The sequence below is a fragment of the Eschrichtius robustus genome, chromosome 2 (genome assembly GCF_028021215.1).
Source record: "Eschrichtius robustus isolate mEscRob2 chromosome 2, mEscRob2.pri, whole genome shotgun sequence".
NCBI lineage: Eukaryota > Metazoa > Chordata > Mammalia > Artiodactyla > Eschrichtiidae > Eschrichtius > Eschrichtius robustus.
Window position 1 is genome coordinate 173,310,252 of NC_090825.1, and position 16,953 is coordinate 173,327,204.

Below are 16,953 nucleotides of genomic sequence, written 5' to 3' on the forward strand. Positions count from 1 at the left end.
TTAATTTCTGTTGTACAGCAAAGTGATTCAGTTATACATACATATACATTCTTTTTCATATTTTTCCATTATGGTGTATCACAGGATATTGAATATAGTTCCCTGTGCTATACAGTCGGACCTTGTTGTTTACCCATTCTATATATAATAGCTTGCATCTGCCAATCCCAAACTCCTAATTTATCCCTCCCCCCACCTTTGGTAACGATAGGTTTGTTTTTCTATGTCTGTGGTCTCCTACTGTTTTGTAGATAAGTTCATTTCTATCCCTGTTTTTAGATTCCACATGTAAGTGATATTGTATGATATTTGTCTTTTTCTTAGTTACTTCACTTCGTATGATAACCTCTAGGTCCATCCACGTGGCTGCAAATGGCATTATTCCTTCTTTTTTATGGCCAAGTAATATTCCATTGTATATATGTACCACATCTTTATCCATTCATCTGTTGATGAACATGTAGGTTGTTTCCACGTCTTGGCTGTTGTGAATAGTGCTGCTATGAACATAGGGGTGCATGTATCTTTTTGAATTATAGTTTTGTCCAGATATATGCCCAGGAGGGGGATTGCTGGATCATATGTAACACCTTCCTCTTCCTCCATCCTTGTTTCTCAGTGGAGACACAGCAGGGACCTTTCTCCTCTCTGCCATCTCTCCCCACTCCCATCCTGTCCTCTTTGTTGAGAAGCACAGAAGGTGAGATCCGTCCCCCCACCCTTTCTCTCTTCTCTGACTCCTGTCTCTGGTGTTCCCCTGAAGGCAGCACATTCTGGCCCTGCACGGGACCTTGTGGCAGTGATCTCTGGGGTGTGTGTGGGGGGCACCCTCCTGCAGAGCTCCTGAGGAGACAGTGAACTCACCCGGGTGAACCCTTGGGAAGCCTGCAGGAAGCTGCCCTCCCACGAAGTCCTATTTCACTGTCTCCAGGGAGGTCCTGGGGACCTTGAGGACGGGGATCTGCCAGGCTTGAGCAGGGGCTGCAGGAACAGGTGTGAGTCTCCCCTTCGCCCTTCTGCTTGGACCTGTGTGACTTCGGGCAAAGGACTCCACCTGTCTGAGCCCAGCACCTGCTCATCTGTACACAAGATCTGTGAGTAGCTGACCAAGGGCTGCCCGGGGGTGGAAGGAGGTAGCTTGGCTGAGGCTCTGGCTGGGAGTCGGGGACTCACCCAAGGGGGTCCCCATGCGCTGCTCACTGTCCGGGTCCCCTGGGGGTGGGCACGTGTCTTGCGGTGGCAGTGAGTGACCCACTGGTGAGGTATGTAAGTCCTGGCTGCCCTGGGGCCTCTGGGGATAGATGAGGAGCTATGACAGGGACACAAGCTCTCAGGCAGAGAAGTTGGCTCCGGTCAAGTTTTATTGGACCCCCTTTCAGCCTGGAGCTCTTCACAGTTGCCAGGCTGCCGGCACCCCTCTCTCCCCCGGCCGCAGCTCCGTCCATGTGCCTGAGGGAAGGAGGGAGGGTGGGCAGAAGGAAGGGGCTGGAGACAGATCATCAGCCCCTGGGATGGGGCCCTCCCTGTCTCCACAGAATCGGCCCAAGGGTCCCCAGTCCAGCCGCCCCACGAATCCGAGCTGCCGGGCGCTGGGGCAGCCCCTTGTGGTCAGTCCTCGGCCGGCTACGTGGCTGGTGTGTGCCCGTTGGCCATCCGCCTGGCTGCCCGGCTCCGAGGGCCATCAGTGGGGGCTGCTCCGGGCCGGTGAGCTGCCCTGTTCTTCGGCTGCGGGTACTCCGGGGCTGCCTCCCCATCACTGGAGTCTGACTCTTCCACGTCGCTGCGAACATCCTTCTCCATCTGGGGAACAGGGAGGAGGGAGGAGGCGTGGGGCTGGGCTGGGGGCTCCAGGGAGGCACAAGCTAGCCAACCCTTGCCCGGCCCTACCTGGCCTTTCTTTTTCTTTCTTTCTTTTTTAAAAATTATTTTATATGTATGTATTTATTTAATATTTATTTTATTTATAAAAAGTTTTTGGCCACGTGCACGGCATGTGGGATCTTAGTTCCCCGACCAGGGATCGAACCCACACCCCCTGCATTGACAAGGCAGAGCCTTAACCACTGGACCGCCTACCTGGCCTTTCTTTAAGAAGCTGTAGATCATGCGAAGGATGAGGCAAGACCAGAACACGTGCAGCACCTGTAGCGTCATCAGAAGCACGTTGAAGAAGTAGTAGCCGAAGAAGGGGCCCGAGTTGGCAATGGACTCGTAGTATGTGGTATAGAGGATCCTACGGAGGGTGGGCAGGAGGGAGAGAGGCAGGGGTTCACCGGCTGCTGTTGCCCCCAGTCCTAGGAATCTCTAACTTCTGTGACCTTCCCTGCTCCAGAACCTTCTATGGCTCCCCATTACCCACTCCCAAAGAATGATACCTGTGCCCTTCAGGTAAGCATTTAAGTACCCACACCCCCTCACCTGGTTATGTTAAATTCAAACAATGAACAAGTTGGACGACTGGCCGGTCGTGACTGTGAACCCCAAGGGGGTGCTTAGTGTCCCAGCAGCTCTCCTGGGTGGTCCTTTCACACCTTCTCAGATCCCTCCCCCTTCCCTCCCACTACCACCTTCACCCAGATCAGCTGTAGGGTCATCAGTGACCTGCCTTGATCAGACAGCAGGCACCCAGCTGGCCCTCCCTCCTCCTGATGTTCTTTCCTCACGTGCCTTCTGGGACCCACACTCCCATGTCCCCACTTCATGGCTTCTCCCTCTCCATCTCCTCTGCAGGCTCCCCTGACCTGCAAACATCAGGGGGCCCCAGGACTGGGCCTCTCTGTCCACACCTGGTCTTCGGTGACCCTGTCCAGTCTCGTGACTGCAAACACTGGACATTGACGTCTCTCCCAGAGCCCCAGGCTGGTGTCGACTGCTTCCTCCACTTTTCGGTGGTGGTGCCTGAGGGGCGTGTTGCAGGCCCCTCAAACCCAGCACAGCCAGAGCTAAGCTCCTGATCCGCAAGCAGCAACTCTGAGCCCGTTCCCATCTCATGACCCTCGAGTCATCCCCCTGAGTCCACCCACTTCTCTCACCTGCATTGGTCGAGCCCCAACACTGCCCACCCGGACCAGTGCTGTCGCCTCCACCCTGGTCCCCCAGCTCCTCCTCCAACCTCTTACCAGCTATTCCCCCGGCAGCCACCAGAGGGAGCCTGTGAGTACTCGAGTCAGGTCCCACCCATCCTCTGCTCAGAACCCTCCAGGGCTCCCAGCTGGCTTGGGATAAAAGCCCAACTTCTCCCCAAGGCCTATAAGACCTTGCATACTCTGTCCCATCAGCTCTCTGCCCTCCCCTCCTCCCTCTCTCCCTCTTGCTCACTCTGGTCCTGCCACACGGGCCTCCTCTCTGTTCCTCCAACATGCTGGACACGGTCCTGCCTCAGGGCCTTTGCATGTGCTCTTCCCCTGTGATCAGTAGTTTTCTCCCTCACCTCCCTCCAGTCTCTCTATATGAACGCTGTCAGTGAGGCCTTCTCCGACCACCCTATTTCCAGCTATCCATACAGTTCTGTGACCCTCTCAACTTTTTTTTCTCTTTAGCACGATCAGTGCCTCACATATTCTATAGTCTATTTGTTTGCCTTATTGTATTTCTCCATCTGCCAGTGCCAGCTCCAGGTGAGCAGGGACCTTCACGCCGTTCCCTCTGCCTGTTGCGACAGGCTCATCAAATTGCCAGGCAAAGACTTTAGCGAGTGGGGCCCGACGCTGTCTCCCAACCCATGTTCCAGGCACACGGCAGGGGATGATGACTAAGCCCAGTTTTCTGTTTCTCCTACCTCCGGGCCTTTGCATATGCTGCGCCCTGTGGCGGGCACACCCTACGGCCTTTGCATATGCTGCGCCCTGTGGCAGGAACACCCTTCCTTGCCTCCTCCTGGAAACCTCCCAGCCAACAACCCCAGCTATCTGGATCGGGGAACCGAGGAACGGAGGGTGAGGCGGGCTTAGATCTCTGGCGCACCGCCGCCCCCCCACCTCCCCAACCCCCGGCAGGAGGGCTGACTCACTGGGTGGGGAAGAGCACGAGGCGAGTGTAGAAGAAGACCAATGAGAAGATGATGAAGAGAGCGTCACACACGCGCCGCCAGTGCGTGTAGTTGAACAACTTACAAGCCTGGAGGGGAGAGCAGAGAGAAATGGACCTGGGGGTGGGGCAGCGGCGGAAGCACGTGGGAAGGGCGGGGCCGGGAAAGGGCGGGGCCTCCTCCCAGGGAAAAGGTGCCACGGGGCTGGGCCAGGGGAGTTGGGGAGGGTCTTATCTCTAGGAACTGCCTAGAAAGGTAGAAAGTTCGTGGTGGTCTGCGGATGACGGGGGTGGGGCCTCACCTCCCAGGAAGACTGACAGGGGGTGGGCCTCAACACCAGGGGCACGTGGGAGGGCGAGGGGCTGGGAGGGGTCGGGCTGTGGCAGGCGCACCTCCAGCAGGTAGTCGGAGGAGTCATGCAATAGCAGCACCAGAGAGCCGATGCGCAGCAGATTCGTGCTGTAGGAGAAGACGATCAGGGTGATGGTCACAAAGTGATGTGCCACCTGCTCCTTGAAGTCCTGCGGGAGACGGAGGGTCATAGCCAGGATGAGGCTGGGGGGCCGGAGGGGCCCCACCCCGCAGGGCTGGGAGCAGGCCCTCCCAGGGGGTTGCTTGGCATGTGGACCCTACGCCTCCTGCCTGAGACACCAAGGGTCTCAGGGTGTGGGGTGAGGCCACCCCTCTCCTCCTGGAACTGGGTCACGACCGCCCCAGGCCAGACTCTTGGCCTGGCCTCACCTTGCGCTTGGTGTCGAAGGGCAGCGTGATCAGCAGAGAGACGTAGAAACTCAGCTCCAGGAGATACCAGTGGTACAGGGCCGGCTTCAGGGGCTGTGGCAGGGAGTGCAAGATTAGCTGTGGGGAGTGGAGATTCCCACGGGACGTGGGGCGTGGGGTAGGGCCCTCCCCATTTGCTCAAACCCATGACACATGAATCCCAATGAGTGAGGAAGGCATGAGCTCCCCATCCTTAGAGGTAATCAAGGGCAGTGGTTTTGTGGCAGCTCCTGCTCCCAGCGTGTCCTGACTCCTGGCCCCTCTCCGTTCCACAAGGGAGCCAAAAAGTAGAATGGGATTCGGGGGTGGGGGGGGAATGACGGTGTGATGTCCAGCTTTGGCGCTCTTGCCTGTGGCCACAGGAACTCTGACTGCCCTGATCCTCCCACTAGCCTCCAAACACCACCCCTCCCACTCACCTGCTGTGGGTAACTGTCCCAGCACATTACCGGCGTCCACAGCCACGATTCCTGCAGGGACACGGGAGTCTGAAGTTGTCCAAAGGTTAGAACCCAGCCCCCCCAACCCCCCAACCCCAGGCCTGGGGCCTCCTCAGGCCTCCCTGGCCCTTGACGTGCTGCTGTCACTCAGGCCGGCTGTTTCCTGCCTGGTTAAAACTCTGCTCTCACAGTAGACCAGGGGCTGATTCAGAATCCCCAGCCCTGACACACAGTAGGTCCTCTCAATAGGCACCCATCGAGTGAACATTCACCACGACCTGGCCTCATTCCCTCCACCCTCCCTCTCTGTGCCTTGGCACATGTTTCCCCCTCTGCCCGAACCCCACACACCCCCGCCCCCAAATCCAATCCAGGCCCAGCGCATAGTAGGTGCTTGAGGGATAGGGCAGGTGAGCTGTCAGGTACACTCACGTGGTAAAGAACCGAGATTCCACCGATGAAGGAGCACAGATAGAAGGCGAACCTCCAGCTGCAGGCGGGGAGGGAGCCCCTGAGGCAGCTGCCAAAGGACCAGACCCCCCGCTGCACCCCCAGACTCCCCCTTCCCTGGCCCCACCCTGGGCTTACCTGGCCTCACAGAACTTCTTGGTCAGGCAGGGCCGGTCCTGGTTCCGGCGTCTCCGGAACCAGTGTTGGGTCTGTTGCAGTGTGAGCCCACACTGGGTCGCCAGGAGGCTCATCTGGGGCTGGGGAGGGAGTGATGGGGGCCAGGGTCACAGAGGTGGCCTCCTGCCCCTGTCCCAGGACAGGCGGGACCCAGCTCTGCTCCCCCCCTCCCCTATGGCCCCAGACCTCGCCTGTGGGGTGCTCTACCTTCGGAGATGGGGGAGTAGGGGGTTTCACAGGGTGGGGGTCCCCCCAAAAAGAGGCCTTATAAAAACCCAGCCCTGCTCACAGACAGGCTGATGGGAACTGGGATTCAAGGGGCTGGGGGTGGGGACAGCCTCCCACAGAGGTTTTCTTGCACCCCCTCTAGAACTTCCCCCAGGGGACCCAAGCAGGCCAATGGGGAGGGAGGAGGGGGTCGGGGATCTCACCTCTGTGGGTCTCTGCCCTTCCATAAGGAAGTGTTTCTCCAGCGTGGCATTGGGCTTCACCGGCCTCCTGGTCTGGTTCCGCACACCCAGCCACCGGCTCAGGGGCAGGCCGATGAATCTGGGTGTAGGGGAGACACAGCTTGTCAGTCCAGGTGGGGAAACGGGGGCTCACTGGGCTGCATTTTAGGACCCTGGAGGCGGTAGCCTGCCTGTTGCATTGCGCCCAACCTAAGAGAGGAAGCTGGATTGGTCTTCAGGATGGGGATGAACAACAACTTTGGTGGTACCCAGGCACCTTCACTCCATCCCAAACCAGGGATGAGAGTCCCCTCGATGCCTGTCTCATGATGGCCTGGGTCCTGATCTGCCCCCGCTACCAGGCTGGGGGCCCCCGCATGGGCAGAAGCAGGTCTGCTCCTTCTCAGGCCTCCCTCCTCCCAGCATCCCCCTCTCCCTTGTGCACACTTGGAGGAGCCGGGACCCTGGTGAGTCAATTACCACATTGCCCACAAGGGGGCCCCCAAGACCAGGGGTCGGGACCGAATTGCATGTCCACCATCCTAATATCACCTTTCATTGGGGGAAACTGAGGCTCAGAGCAGCCCAGCAAGGAAATTATTCCAGACTTAATCGTGTTGGGGGGCAGGCGGGGGTGGGGATGGGACATGACTGCCATTTACTGAACACTTAGGATCTGCCAAGCATGTGTCCAAGTCCACCTCGTGTGCTGGCTCACTTAACGCTATTATTGTCCCCATTGTCCTGATGGACAAACTGAGGCTCAGAGAGGCCAGAAACATGCTCAAGGTGACACAGCAAGTGAATGGCAAACCCAGGATTCATTTTCCCTTAACAGGGAAAACCTCTGCCTTTGTTTGACCCCAGAAAAGCTACTTCCAACCCCACTGCCCTTTAGAAAGGCAAGGGATGCCTTTGGGAGGAGTTAACACTGCCACCTCAGCTGGAGCCACTGGCTAAATAGGTGGGAAAATAGACCCAGCCTTCAAGGCCTGGCTGAATTGGGCCTCCCAGAATCCCTCAGGCAAAGCCTCGATCCTCGCTGACCTACCTGCTGTGTGACCTCAGGCAGGTCATTTGACCTCGCTGTGCCTCCATTGCCTCTTCTGTAAAATGGGGATAATAACAGTACCACCTCACTGGGTGAGGGCTGAGTTAAGACACACAAACTGCTTAGAGCAATGGGTGGCACAGAGGAAGAACCCAAAGAGTGTCTGGTAAATACAGTGTCAGTGGACATGCCCTGGGTTCCCCATGTCCAGCCTGTGTCCTGGGAGCCCAGACCCTAGGAAGCTCCTCGTGAGTGGGAGAGGTAAAGCAAAGTGTAGAACGCTCGCATGTCCCTGTGGTCAAAGACTGGGACAGAGGGAAGGACCCAAAGTGAGGACCAGAGGGGGTTAAGGGCTTTGTGGGGAGAGGGACAGGGCAGGCTTCCCTGGAACCCAGCCTTGAAGGAACTGCAGGGGAGTGAGTGCAAAGGCCAGGGGGTCTCAAAGAAGGTGGGGGACCTGAAATGACATGTGAGATGTGGAGGAAGGGGAGGGGGAGGGGCCCTCAGGCATGGAGGGGGAAGCCAGGGGAAGGGGGGGCAGGCCCGGTGGGCATAGGCCATGGGGGCAAGGCAGGTCTGGGAGCTGTGGCCACAGCATTAGTCAGGTAGAAAAGGGTGGGACCACCTAGGTCAGAGGGAAGGGACCCAGGAGATGGACAGCCAGAGGAGGAAGAACTCCAGTTTGGGGCAGCGTTTGGGTCACATGAGAAATGACTAAAAATCCACGGGGTCTGGCAACCAGGAGGGTGCTGGGAACCTGGGCAGGCGGCATATACTTGGGGGCCGGGGGCCAGGTTGCAGGAGGCTGGGGTGAGTGGAGGGGGTCCCCAAAGGGGGGGGCTGGAGTGCCTATGCCCCTTCCTTTGGCTAGAAAGGGGAGCAGGAGAAAAAGGTGGTAAGGGAGAGGGCAGGAGGTGGGGATGGGGGAGAGGTGCCCATACAGAACAGAGGGAGGAGGGAGTGGGCAGGAGTTTCTTCGCTTACTCACTAGCCTCTGCAGACCCATCCTAGGTCAGCAAAGCAGGCACATCCCCTCCAGGGCCCCCACTTGTTTTCTGAAGATGCTGGCACACCCAGACCTGAGCTGCAGCCAGCATTCCAGGCATCAGAGACCATCGGAGTGGGGGTGGCGGCAGCTGGGGGCAGGATGGAGCCCAAAAAAGCACTCTGACTCAAAGCCAGGCTCCGTCCGGGGACACATGAGGATGAAATCACACAGATGGGAGAGCACAGGACGGGTGCTGTGCACACACGTGCGATGACGGGGTCGACCTGCCAGGGCACAGCAGACACTCACCTCTCGAAGGTGAAGCGCACGGCCACCAGGGCCAGAGCCAGGGGCAGGGCCATCAGCATGTCCTGGGGGTGGGCGTAGACCAGGCCATCGCGGTCCTCCAGTACAGCCCACGAGTTGTTGGGTGGTAGCCAGAACCTCTCCTGCCATAGCCACTCATTCAGGCTGGACCACATACTGTGGACACAGGGTCCAGTTAATGGAGAACTCAGCACACAGGACGGGTAGAGTGGGAGGGCCCAGCACCTCGCCCTCACACCCCCCAGCACCTAGCAACCTGAAGTTTATTAGAGCCAGTGTTAAGGATAGACTTGGGCTGGGTGTCCTCAGGCAAATGACTTGACCTCTCTGAATCTCAAGTTCATCTGTAAAACAGGGACAGTAATACCCACCCCTCAGCCAGGCCTGATACGGCACACAAAGTGCTTAGCCCAGTGCTTACTGACTCTTAAATATAGCTCATGACAGTAGTTATTATTCTCTACTCTACAGACGTGAGAACAGCGGCCAGCATCAAGGGAGTGGCTGATCGGGGTCACGAACTTGAGTTCTCAAAATGTCCGGGAAGGTTTTCTGCCACTGTGGGAAGGTGCCTCTGATACAGCCCAAAGATGAAGGATTTAAGGAAATCCACAATTCTCTCCCTGGCCAACCATCCACACACATGGACTCCCCTTGAGGTGTGAATGTCGGCTATCTCGCTCGCTATCCCAAGAGCCCGGCTGCAGCTGGGCAAGAGAGCCTACTGCGTAATCGAGCTTGCTGCCAGATAATGAAGCAGTGGTCGAGGTGGGCCAACTTTCCACCAACAGCTGCTGGGGAGCTGCAGTGGGGCCCAGCTGTCCTGATGAGCCCAAATAGCTTCTCCTGTTCCCAAGATTTAAGACAAGTGCCGCAACCCCACACTGGTCCCCACTTGCAAAGTTTGTTCATTCGTTTGTCTGTCCATCCATCCATCCACCCACCCATCCACAGTCCATCTACTCATCTGTTCATCAATCCACCTATTCATCTGTTCATCCACTCAGCCATATCGTCTGCTTGCCCAGCTGTACACCTACCCAGCCAGCCAGCCTGCCATCTATCCATCCACCCACCCATCCACTCGTCTATCCATCCACCCACCTACCTTTCCATCTTCCCATCCATCCATCCACCTATCCATACATCCATCTACCCACCTGTCTGTCTGTCTGTCCATCCATCCATCCACCCACCCACCCACTGTCCATCTACTCATCCATCCATCCGTCCATCCATCCACCTATTCGTCAGTTCATCCATCCAGCCATCTGCCTGCCCACCTGTACATCTATGCGTACAGCCATCTGTCCATCCATCTGTTCATCCACCCACCCATCCACTCATCCATCCATCCATCCACAAGATATTCTCTGAGTGGCTTGTACATGCCAGCCTGGGGCTGGATGTTGGGGACACAAGCAGGAAACAAAGCAGACACATTCCTGTCACCATGAAGCTCACAGCCCAGCAGGGGGAGGCAACCAATACACAAGTAAACAGATTCATAAATAAATGAGATAACACAGTGTGATGGGCCTGGTAGAAAATAAACAGGGTGGTGCGATTTATCAAGGAAGGTCTGAGCTAGGTCTCAGCTCATACACCATCTGAGCTGAGACCTAGAGATGAGGAGGGCCTGGGTTTGTGCAGAAGAAGGTAGTGGTGCTGCGAAGGGGGCTGGGAGGGGCCTTCCAGAGAAATGAGCAGCAGGTACAAAGGCCCTGAGGCAGGACTGAGTAGAACTGAGTGTTAGAGGACCAGTAAGGATTCCTGTGTGGCTGGAGGAGAGTCAGCAAGGGGAGAGAGGGAGGAGGGGAGGGCAGGGAGGGGACGGGGCAGGTCATGCAGGGCCTGTGGAATTTGGATGATTTCCTCCAACATTTTATGATGTAAAATTTCAAACCTACAGAAAAGGTGAATTTACAGTGAACATCTATATACCCACCACCAGACTCTCCCATTCACGTTTTGGTCTATTGCTTCATCACACATCTGCCCATGTATCCATCCATCCCTCTATCCACCCACCAGTGCATTTCTCGGTGCATTTCAAAATAAGCAGCTGGGGTGGGGGGGAGGGATAAATTAGGAGTTTGGGATTAAAATATACACACTATTATATATAAAATAGATAATCAACAAGGACCTACTGTATAGCACAGGGAACTATACTCAATATCTTGTAATAACCTATAATGGAAAAGAATCTAAAAAATAAATATATATATATATGTGTGTATATATATATATGTGTAACTGAATCACTTTGCTGCACACCTGAAACTAACACAACATTGTACATCAACTATATTTCAAGAAAAAATTTTTAAAAAGCAGCAGACATCAAGTCACATCACCCCTAAATATTTTCAGCATGCAGATCATTAACTAGAGTTCGATATTGACTTACGTGTTTTTTTTTTCTTTCAAGGTAAAATTTACTAGAGCAAAATGCATTCATGTTAACTGTACAGTTGCTGAGTTTTGACAAATACACGCACCTGTGTAAACCAACCTCCGGCCACAAACATTCCCATCCCTCCACAAGGTTCTCTCTTGGGCCCCTTCCCACTCAGCCTCCATCTCTACTGTCCAAAGGTAACGTCTGCTCCAGTTTTTTTTCCATCAGGGATTACTTTTGTCTGTTCCAGAGCTTCATATAAATGGAATCACAAACCCTGTCTTTGTGTCTAGCTTCTTTCACTTGTGTAATATTTTCGAGATTCACCCCTATTGTTCCAAGATCAGTAGCTTCCTGCTTTTTTTTAAAAAAAAATATTTATTTGGCTGCGCCGGGTCTTAGTTGCGGCATGCGGGCTTCTCTCTAGTTGTGGCGTGTGGGCTCTAGAGCGCACACACTGGGGCTCAGTAGTTGTGGCGTGCGGGCTTAGTTGCCCTGCAGCATGTGGGATCTTAGTTCCCCGACCAGGGATCGAACCCGCGTCCCCTGCATTGGAAGGTGGATTCTTAACCACTGGACCACCAGGGAAGTCCCGAGCTTCTTTTTTTCTTATTCCCAAATCTTTGGTACCAAATGAATGTACCACGATTGGTTATCATTTGCTTGTTGATGGGTATTTGGGATGCATTCAGCATTGCGGAATTATGAGCAAAGCTGTTCAGAACATTCACATCCGAGTCTTGTGTGAAAAGTTTTCCTGTCTCCTTGGTCCATCCGGAGGAGTGGAATTGCTGGGTCATTCTGCATGTTTTCCTTCATAAGCAACTGCCAAACTGTGTTCTGGGGTGGCTGTACCATTTTACACTCCATTTCGTGCAGTCTGGGAGTTCTATGGCCCGTGTTTTTATTTTAGGTGAGATGGCAAGCAGGGTGGGGGGGGGGTGTTGGTTGCCATACAGGAAGTGGCCTTGGAGGCCAGAATGGGGGCTCACCCAGATAATCCAGGATCCTTCCCCCCATCTCAAGGTCAGCCGATTAGCAACCTTAATTCCATCTGCAATCTCAGTTTCCCTTTGCCACGTTAAGTAGCGTATCCCCAGGTTCCAGGATTAGGATGTAGACATCATTAAGGGAGCATTATTATTGAGAAAATTCACTGAGTTGTGCATCTATGTTGTGGGCCCTTTCTCTGTGCAGATTAAAGTGTTTGCCTTGAAAAAGTCTATGATTCTACTAAAATATGACACGAATGAACTCATCTATGAAACAGACTCACAGACATAGAGAACAGGCTTGTGGTTGCCAAGGGGAGGCAGGGTGGGGGAGGGATGGAGTGGTAGTTTGGGGTTAGCAGATACAAACTATTATATATAGAATGGATAAACAACAAGGTGCTACTGTATAGCATAGGGAATTATATTCAATGTCCTGTGATAAACCATAATGGAAGAGAATATGAAAAAGAATGTGTATATATATATATAACTGAATCACTTTGCTTTACAGCAGAAATTGACACAACACTGTAAAGCAACTATACTTCAATAAAATACGTTAAAAAAAAAGTCGATGATTCTGATTTCAATTCCGACAGGTGGGTATTTTTCCCCACACCACCTCTGACACCAGCTGTGTATCCTACAATTCAACTCAACTCTGACACCATCTACCTGGAGATACACCGGTTGAGGGCTCAGTCCCACAAGGCTGTACCCATCCCACTTCAGACGCCAAGCACAAGTCCAGACTGTCACCTTTGCTTCTGACCAACTGGCCATAGATGGAGGTCCCCAAGAGCCCTCCTTGGTTCGATTAATTTTCTACAGCAGCTCACAGGACACAGTTTACTTACTAGATGACCGATTTATTATAAAAGGATATATAACTCAGGAATAGCCAGATGGAAAGAATCACAGGGCAAGGTATCGGGGAAGGGGGCGGAGCTTCCACGCCCTCCCCAGATGCACCAGTCCCCGCTCATCTCCACAAATCTTGCGTTCATCAACCTGGAAGCTTTCTGAACCCCCATCCCTAAGAGTTTTTATGGCGGCTTCATTACATAGTCGTAGTAATTAAATCCTTGGCCACTGGAGGTCCAGGGGTGGGAATGAAAGTTCCAACCCTCTCATCAAGAGGTTGGTTCCCCTGGCAACCAGTCCCATCCTTAGGTGACCTGAGTGGGGGGCTTTCCAAAAGTCATCTCATTAACATAACAAAAGGTACCTTTATTCCTCTTATCACTTAGGAAATTCTCAGGGTTTTACAAGCTCTGTGCCAGGAACCGAGGAAGGCCAAATATCTACTTCTCATTATAAATCACAATATCACAAGTCAAATACAGAAAAAGAAAAATTCTCAGAGTCTGAGGAACTGGGTGAACCAGGATGGTGAATGGATTTGGGGGCAGGAGGTGGGTTTGGTGTTGGACAAGTGGGGGGAAGGTGGACTGTCAATCATCGTGTGCCTAATGTTTAAATCCACGGGGATGTGTCAATGAAAAAATATTGCCTGCTATATGAGTAAGCAAAGGATGTTGCAGCCAACAAGCCACCACATTACAGCTCTGTCACCCCTCCCCCCATGGTGAGTCCTGAGGGAACTCAGGATGGAAACAGGATGCCCGCCATCTAGCTATACCCACCCCTGACAAGTGCGCCCCGAGGAGATTCAGGATGAGAAAGCACAGATTACTGGCCCAGATAGCTGAGGTGCGTATCAAAGAAACGAATTCAGTAAGCCCAGATTCTTGCATCTTCCCATACAGAGAAAATCCCTGAATTCCTTAACTTGAGCTATCTGGTTTTCTTTCAATGAACAGTAATCTTTTGATGTTCTGACTACCTGGTCTTTGTTGCAAAAACCCCTGTATATATCCGGGCTCCTTCCTTACCTCTTTGGAGCAGTTCCTTAGAGCTACCTGAGAGGCTGTTTCCTGGGCTTGAAGTCCTCAGAATGTCTGCAGAACAAAACATAATTCTCAACTTTTTGGTTGTGCATTTTTTTTCCATCGACAGTGGATTTGGGGGCAGGAGTTACGTTTGGTGACAAGAAGCTCCTCCAGGGCTGGGGCGGGGGATGGATGGAATCCCCCAGGGAAGGGGTGTAGATGAGGGAGCAGCCCACAGACCACGCCTTATGGCGTCCAGGTTCAGGCATCATTGAAGTGATTAGCAGTAGCCGCCACCACTGGACACTCCAGCGTCGGGGGGGGGGGGGGACACCAAAAGGCAGCAGCCTGACAAATGGGCAAAAGTGTCAAACAAACGAACGAACCAAAAAAGGAACAAAGAGTGCCGCTCACTATCCAGTTATACAAAGGGTTAAATTGCGACCTACAGGCAGTGAGCTGTGAGGGGAATTCAGGATGGAAAAAAAACACGATGAGGCCTTTGTGCTTTGGATCAAAGGGTCCCTGGATAGTTCAGACGCACAGCAGGAAGAATTTCAATGACCTCAGATTCGTGTATCTTCCCACACACAGACGAGCACGAACATCATTAACTTGAGATATCTGTTCTTTGTGATTGGCAGTCTTCCTTTCCCAAGATGTATGCTTGACTGCATGCGTTTCCTAGCCAAAAAAATTCATATATATTCTGGCTACTCCCCTACCTCTTTGGAGCTGTTTACTCAGAGCTACTGAGTGGCCTTCTTCAGGGCTATAGTCCTCAGTAAAGACCCAACAAAACGTAAACTCACAGCTCTCCTGTTGTGCATTTTTCTTTAAGACAGGTGTGTGGGGACTTCCCTGGTGGTCCAGTGGTAAAGAATCCACCTTCCAACGCAGGGGACGCGGGTTTGATCCCCGGTCAGGGAACTAAGATTCCCAAATGCCACGGAGCAACTAAGCCCGTGTGCCACAACTACTGAGCTTGGGCGCCTCAACGAGAGAGCCCGCGTGCCGCAAACTACAAAGCCCACGCGCTCTGGAGCCCACATGCCACAACTAGAGAGAAGCCCGCGCGCCACAACAAGAGCCCTTGGGCCGCAATGAAAAGATCCCGCGTGCCTCAACGAAGATCCCGTGTGCCACAACTAAGACCTGACACAGCCAAAAAAAAATAAAGAAAAAAAAGATTATATCATCTGCAAATAGATAGTTTAAAAACTGTTAAAAAAAAAAAAAAAAGACAGGCATGTGACAGTGGCTAGTTTAGACCCACAAGGCTCAGAAGGCCCAGACAGAATAGACAGTTGGACAGGTGGATGGGAGAACTTCTGCCCAGGTGGTTGATCTCTCTAAAAAGAGATAAATTAGGAGTCTGGGATTAATATATACACACTACTACGTATAAAATGATAAAACAACAAGGACCTACTGTATAGCACAGGGAACTATAATCAGTATCTTGTAATAACCTATAATGGAAAAGAGTCTGAAAAAAAAATATATATATATACACACACACACGCACACACAAACACACACACACACACACACATAACTGAAATCACTGTGCTGTACACCTGAAAGTAACACAACATTGTAAATTAACTATATTTCAATGTTTTAAAAATGGTTTAAAAAAAAAAGAAACCAACTTCACTAACAGGCAAATTTCGCTTGATCCCATGCACCCACTGGGGCATAACTGCACACACCCAGCCCGGAATTCCTGGCCTCACTCTCCACAGCCTCCTAGCAGGAGCCACACCCACCCCAGGGCATCTATAGCCTTCCCCTGAGGGGCCCTCCCACCCATCTGAAGACCCCCAGCCAGCTAGAGATATAAGTGGGCTGTGCAGATGCCCAGTGCAGATATAAGTGGGCTGGGCATCCTGGGAAGGCCCCCAGCCAGCTAGAGCTGGAGCCAGAACCCAGGGGTCCAAGCCCCCAGCCCCATGTTCTTCCCCCACCCAAGATCGGGTCCACCACAGCCATGGTGCTAGCATGTCATGATGAGCTTTGGGGACAAGGGAGAACACACAAGAGCAATGGCATCTCGTAATCCCAGGCCTCTGCCCATGTCCCCAGCCTCAAAGCCCACTATTCACTGTTTGACATGCTCTGATACAATCACAAACACTGTATGATTTCACACACCCCAGCCTTTACAAATGCTGTCCTCTGCCTAGAATGCCCATCTAATATTTATTGTCCCATGCTGGGTGCTGAGGACATAAAATGGTGGGGAAAGCTGGCAAGGTCTCAGCCCTCATGTCTGTCTGGCAAACCCCTATGCATCCTTCAAAACCCAGTTCAGTTGCCACTTCCTCCTGGGGTGGAGTGAGCACTAAGTAAAACACAGTTACTATTAGCAGTAGAGAGGAGGGGGGGATGGGGAGCAGTCTGGAAAGGAGGGTGCTGGTCTGCGCAGGTTCTGGGTGGTTCTTCCTGGACACACCCCCTACCGCCCCTCCCCCAACGCCCACCCTGGCCTCTGCAGCCTTTCCTTAAAGCTGTAGCGAATGAATGAGCTTGCGCTGGCTCACCCAGGACTGCTGAGGGGTCATGCGGAGAATCGACAAATGGGTGGCTGGTCTAGCCTAACCAGCCTGAGGCTTCCTCCTCCTCACCGCACCCTGCCCCCTCTCCCCAGCCCGGTCCCCCAGCCCCGCTGCTTCTTGAAGGCACTTTGGTCCCACTCCCAGCCCTGCCCCTGCCACCTGGAAGCCAGACTCTGATAATCCTTCTTAGTGGCTAAAAATATCCCCAGATTGGGGGAGAGAGAGAGAGAGAGCAGGGCTTTGTGCTGACATGTGGAGGGAGAGGATGAGTACAGGATCCCTGTCGCTCCCCTGAACCCCCAAAGGCCCCAGCACCGCCCAGCACAGCAGGGCTGTGCACAACGGTTGGTTTTATTTTAAATCTAGCTGGAAATGTAGGACTTGCCCGGGTTGTGAAAAAGGAAATCAATTC

The 16,953-nt window shown here is 53.3% G+C and overlaps 1 protein-coding gene across 3 annotated transcripts in view; it reads right to left on the minus strand.

Annotated features, from left to right (window-relative positions):
• Positions 1-16,953, minus strand: part of CERS4 (ceramide synthase 4) — a 33,362-nt gene continuing 16,409 nt past the window's right edge. Inside the window, exons 2-13 of one of the 3 annotated variants that reach the window (XM_068537092.1) lie at positions 13,984-14,049; positions 8,946-9,033; positions 8,672-8,845; positions 6,306-6,423; positions 5,836-5,954; positions 5,680-5,737; positions 5,227-5,277; positions 4,769-4,861; positions 4,420-4,548; positions 4,010-4,116; positions 2,077-2,233; positions 1-1,800 (exon numbers count right to left, since the gene is read on the minus strand). In XM_068537092.1, the coding sequence (XP_068393193.1) occupies positions 1,624-1,800; positions 2,077-2,233; positions 4,010-4,116; positions 4,420-4,548; positions 4,769-4,861; positions 5,227-5,277; positions 5,680-5,737; positions 5,836-5,954; positions 6,306-6,423; positions 8,672-8,844 (1,182 nt within the window). In that variant the 5' untranslated portion in view covers position 8,845; positions 8,946-9,033; positions 13,984-14,049 and the 3' untranslated portion in view covers positions 1-1,623. The remainder of the gene's footprint in view (positions 1,801-2,076; positions 2,234-4,009; positions 4,117-4,419; positions 4,549-4,768; positions 4,862-5,226; positions 5,278-5,679; positions 5,738-5,835; positions 5,955-6,305; positions 6,424-8,671; positions 8,846-8,945; positions 9,034-13,983; positions 14,050-16,953) is intronic. The other 2 variants (XM_068537090.1, XM_068537091.1) reach the window with 2 other exon arrangements.